General features: G+C 45.4%; 1 protein-coding gene across 1 annotated transcript; it reads right to left on the reverse strand.

The window, feature by feature from the left end:
• Window positions 1-862: 862 nt before the first annotated feature.
• Window positions 863-4,651, reverse strand: egr1 (early growth response 1). Its single transcript, XM_072438964.1, has 2 exons — window positions 3,835-4,651; window positions 863-3,265 (listed from the first exon to the last, which is right to left on the reverse strand). Exons 1-2 carry the CDS (start codon window positions 4,043-4,045, stop codon window positions 1,953-1,955), a joined length of 1,524 nt encoding a protein of 507 aa, XP_072295065.1. The 5' UTR covers window positions 4,046-4,651; the 3' UTR covers window positions 863-1,952.
• Between the last annotated feature and the right edge of the window lie 286 nt (window positions 4,652-4,937).

A 4,937-nucleotide genomic window follows, 5' to 3' on the forward strand; every position in this document is an offset into this window, starting at 1 on the left:
ACAGACAGAGGAATAAGAAAGGTATGGACGAAAGTGTAACATACAACAAGTAGCAACACACACGACATCAGACCCAGTATAGAAAGCCAATTTGGGATCAGGAAACCAATTATTTTCTCTTTCCTTCAATTGCAAATTTGTTTTTCTGCATTCTATTTTAGCCATGTTTGCATATGAGTATTTTTGTTTGCACATTTTACCCCCCAAATGTGTTGAAAGATTGCGAACGATGGCTGAGAACCCACAACTGTTTTATTTTTATATTCAAACATGGAAGCATTTCTTGCCTGAGGAATAGCACCGTTGAATAATGATGGTGTAACACAGCTGTTACACTGCGCTTTAAAACCACAACTGTAAAACCTATGGGCCCAGGCTGTGTCACTCTAACAATCGCGTGAACACTTTATGGATAATGGGCAATTGTGTCTTACTGCACACCAGGTTTACACTTCTTCATCTTATTCACCTGCATACTGTTAGAATAACCCAGTGCATGTCCGAGCAGATTCAAATGCTGTCAAGAAAAAGACATAAACCCCATATACATCGAATAATGGCACAATATTTCTGTCTAACTCAAAGATTTAAGACTTATTCAAAATGAATCAAGGGCCAATAAGTATCAAGGATCTTAAATGAAATGAAGAATCTGATTAGCGTGCTATCTTCAAGAGCATGTTGGAGGAGATAAGCCTCTCTGTTATAGGCATGGGAGTCATGCGCTAGTGCTGTTATGAACAAACGAGAATGAAATGAAATGTAGGTCTGAAACTGGGATCAATGAGCTAGTGTATGTATATCATATGATATGATGGCATGATAACTAATAGAAAGACGCACACAAGTATGAAAACAAATGTACATATATTTATATTTTTATTTATATTTTATTTCTGGGAGGATATCTTGTACACAATATCCCATTGGCAGTTAAGCGCATTCAATGTGTTTAGAAGCCAGAAACAGTCACTTGTTTTAACAAACACAAATACAAAAAAGATAACCACAAAATAATGAACTGCATGTAAATAACATACAAAAATCCCATGCCTACTCAGTAGGTAACTTCAACATTCCAGCTCTTGAAGATGTGGATATTTACACGTAGGTTTTACAAAAATATATTTTATAACCTTTTTTGCTTACATTCAAATGAAATGAAGCGGTGCCCTCAGCGCTCTTCCCTTCTCTCCCTCTGAGTACAACTACATTCTGTAACAAAAATATTCCCTTAACCCTTAAGGCGAGATGCCGAGCATCTTCTCTCGTGCACAGCCGCGTTACAACAGCAAGGCTTCACAAAGGCACCAAATAACGGGAGCATTTGTTTTTGAAAAGGTTTTTCTTTTCTCTATTTCCATTTATCCAGGCGATATGTTACATGTGGTAGTACCAGTGGATGATATTTACAACAGAAACTAACATCACTCTTACTCATGCTTAAATACTAAGTGCTTTTATCGAACAAAACGTATCACAGCATCACTATATAATAGAGAAAGAATGTAGAAAATATGGCCCTGTCACTTCAAATAATACAATGCAAATATGCCAATAACTTCACATCAATGGTACCAAAGAATGATGAAACAAAACGTGGCACATGTACAATATACATATACTGTAGCTTATGTATATCATTCAGTGTCTCTGCCTGCGCAGGCATTGAGCATGGCCACTGCTGGCATTGTCTGAGTTAGTCATTTGTACCTAAAGGTTCGTCAGTGCTGGCTTCAACTCCCGTTTATTCAACCCCATTTGCATGTGAAGAGCTGCATTTGCTTTACAAAGGTGAAAAAAAGTCCATTTTCATCTTATATTGTCTTTACCCAGTCCTTGACATGTCTCTGAGATTCACCTAACACTGTACAGGGAGCACAAACAAAGTTTTGTCAATGCTGGATTCTTCCTCCTCAAAAACACTTGAAAAAGAGTTTGTAAGAACGGTTTTAGCATATTTCAATTGTCCGAGGGGAGAGTGTGGTCTGCATGTCTGACAGAGGAGTGGCCACAGGGGAGCTGTAGATGTTTGAGGCTATTGACGTTTGGAAAGACGAAGCCACCTGCGACTGAAATGTGTTGGACATGGAGACTGTTGGGTATGTGGTGGCTATTGATGGAGACGGATAGGAGTGCACAGGAGAGGAGTAGCAGGAGGTGACCGGGGATGGGTATGAGGACACTGGCGAGGGGTACGAGGTGATTGGGGATGGATAGCTGGAAGCAGGGGAAGCTGCCGATACAGGCGCTGCTGTTACCACAGATCCTGCCTTCTCTGCCTTCTTGTCCTTCTGTCGCAGGTGAATCTTAGTGTGCCTTTTCCTCTCGTCACTGCGGGCAAACTTACGGCCACAGATCTCACAGGCAAAGGGCTTCTCACCCGTGTGCGTGCGTATGTGAGTGGTCAGGTGGTCGCTGCGACTGAAGTTGCGCATGCAGATACGGCACTGGAAGGGCTTCTGTCCAGTGTGGATTCGGATGTGCCTTGTCAGTTCATCTGAGCGTGAGAAGCGGCGATCACACGTCTCCACGGGACAGGCGTACGGCCGTTCGTGTGGCGGGGTCTTACTGGGCCGTGTGGGGTACTTGCGCATGCGGCTGGGCTTGATGAGCTGGGACTGGTACACACTCTTTAAGTCCTGGGAACCAGTCTGTGTGGCGAAGGCTTTGATGGTGGACAGAGGTGTGAGTGAGGGCTGGCTGGGCTGGCTCTGGAAGGGCTTCTGATCTGGGGGGACCAGGCTGATCTCCCCCTGCTGCTGAGGGAACAGGTAGTCAGGGATCATGGGCACTGGGAAGCTGCTAGGACAGGTCTTACTATTGGGATAAGCTGGGGGAGGGTACTGCACTGTGCCACCAGAGCTAAAGCCCTGGCCCTGGTCAGGGAAGATGTCTGAGTTGGGGCTTGAGTAGGCGGGGGCTGCGGTGTAGATGAGGTTAGGCTCACTGTGGTGTATGGAGGCGCTGAGGCTGGCAGCGGAGGACGAAGGGGAGGTGGCGGTGGAGGCAGAGGAGGAGATAGCAGCAGAGACTGTGGAGGAGGAGGATGTCTGAGAGTTGCTGGAGGAAGAATTGGAGCTGGACTGGACGCTGCTCATGAGCCCAGTGAAGAGGCCAAGAATGGGTTCGGCCCACAAGCTGTTACTGCAGGAGGTGGCGGGCTCCAGTGTGAAGCGGCCCGTGTAGGAGATTGGCGGCAGCCTCTGAGTGGAGTATGTCTGCTCTGATTTGTCACAGTTGAAGGGGAGATCAGGTAATGTGTCTGTGGGCACAAAGAAATACAAGACACATGAATCCATCTGTCAACAGAACAAAGGTTTATAGCATGTTTCTCACAAAACTTTTTACCTCTAACTACAAAATGAGGGGATTTCATGAGCATTTTTCACGCTTATGTCTTTCCTACTCTCAATCTGTCGCTCATTTCTCACACAACTCTCACATTCTGAAGCCCATCACTGAGCCTAAAGCGATTGATTACTGAAACTGCAGTTCAGCTGGTTTTAGGAATGTAATTTGAATTGAGCTATAGGAGTCTCTAGAGGCATGTGGTGACTGAGCAGAGCTGGAGTCTTCCACATGTCCACCGGGATTAGAAGCTGCCAATGCATTACTTTCATTTACAATGTTTAATATCGAATCAGCAAAAACAAAAAAAAATCTACTTTCTGTTTAAATGCCTGGTCGAAGATTTTTTTTTACATATTTTTAATAGAGAAATTGACTAATTATTATCATTATTTTACTAAATGTTCAATTATTTAAACTTTGAAATGTATGAGTTATTGTTCAATTGGACAATTAGCATGCAACAGAATGAATATTTCTTACCTCCAGTAAGGTGGTCATAATGCTCTCCGGGCTCACCGGAGCCAAAGCCTGCACCCTCTGGTGCGGAGGCGGTGAGGAACGGTGTCCCTGCAGAGGTGAGCATCATCACTTCCTCCAGCTTGGGGTAGTTATCCATTGGAGAGTGAGGGAAGCTGAGGGGCTCCGAGATCTGCAGGGCTGGAAGGATCATCTCCGTCTTGGCTGCAGCCATGCTCTGGTGCTGGAGCTGCAGACGCTCTCTCTGAGGCTCACAGGTGCAGGAGGAATCTCAGTCCACACACTTCTACTCACACGAGGTGGATGCTGGGGGCTGCGCTCTCCAGAACTCTTCACCAGCTGTCCAACTGGTCTCAAAGAAGAATAAAAATCCACTTGCCTTTGCAGCAAAAATCACAAGTGTCCTTTATGCACATTCCCTAAAACTCCTCAAAATTAACCATCTGATTAATCTTGATTCGTTTTGCATGTGAAATTACTTTTCCAGTCAGGTGCTGACCTTCTTGGAAAGATGTTGTTATTATGGCGTTTGACTTTTGTTGTGTTTGGGAGTCTATGTATTTGTCAATCTAGTCTTCTCTAACAGTTGCGCTCGTGAGCTCTGATGGCTGTCTCTGAGCCGAGAGGTTCCCTGCGCTTCTTATATCCTCTTGCCGTGACGTAGATGTCCATATTTGGAGAGGAGGAAGCCCATATTTAGGCAATGCAATGGAGGACACATGACGCCGGCCGCGGGGAAAAGCAAAGAGGAGCGACTTTATTAAGCTCTCACCATAAATTGCGAAGACAACGTCGCGCTTCTTTCGCTCCGAATCAATGCGTTTTCATTGTAGAACAGCTCCACCGGACAGCAGCGTAATTCTTGGTCGCTAGCCTTCGCCTTGTAGATTAGATTTGGATTTCCCATCTGTGCAGCAGGCTGCGCTGCTCCGGAAAGCCCGGCTCCGCCGTGCCTTATAAGGTCGTGACTACATAAGGACCTATTCCGGTGGGTTTCCATTTCCCTGCCCTTATTTGGGACTTCCTGAGGCTGCGCTGATCGCTGTTTGGCAGCGAACAGAGACTGGAGTGCAAATCATGTCCAGCCTGCAATAACTAAAGCGCGT

This window comes from Eucyclogobius newberryi, unplaced genomic scaffold (assembly GCF_026437365.1).
Source record: "Eucyclogobius newberryi isolate DKJ021-1_F unplaced genomic scaffold, fEucNew1.0.hap1 SCAF_11, whole genome shotgun sequence".
In the NCBI taxonomy this organism is placed as follows: Eukaryota; Metazoa; Chordata; class Actinopteri; order Gobiiformes; family Gobiidae; genus Eucyclogobius; species Eucyclogobius newberryi.

Bases quoted from the DNA above. Each gene is read 5' to 3' on its own strand.
- egr1 (XM_072438964.1), bottom strand. From the start codon at position 4,045: ATGGCTGCAGCCAAGACGGAGATGATCCTTCCAGCCCTGCAGATCTCG. The intron at 3,266-3,834 runs GTAAGAAATATT...TTGTGCCCACAG, and splicing joins TTATGACCACCTTACTGGAG to ACACATTACCTGATCTCCCC.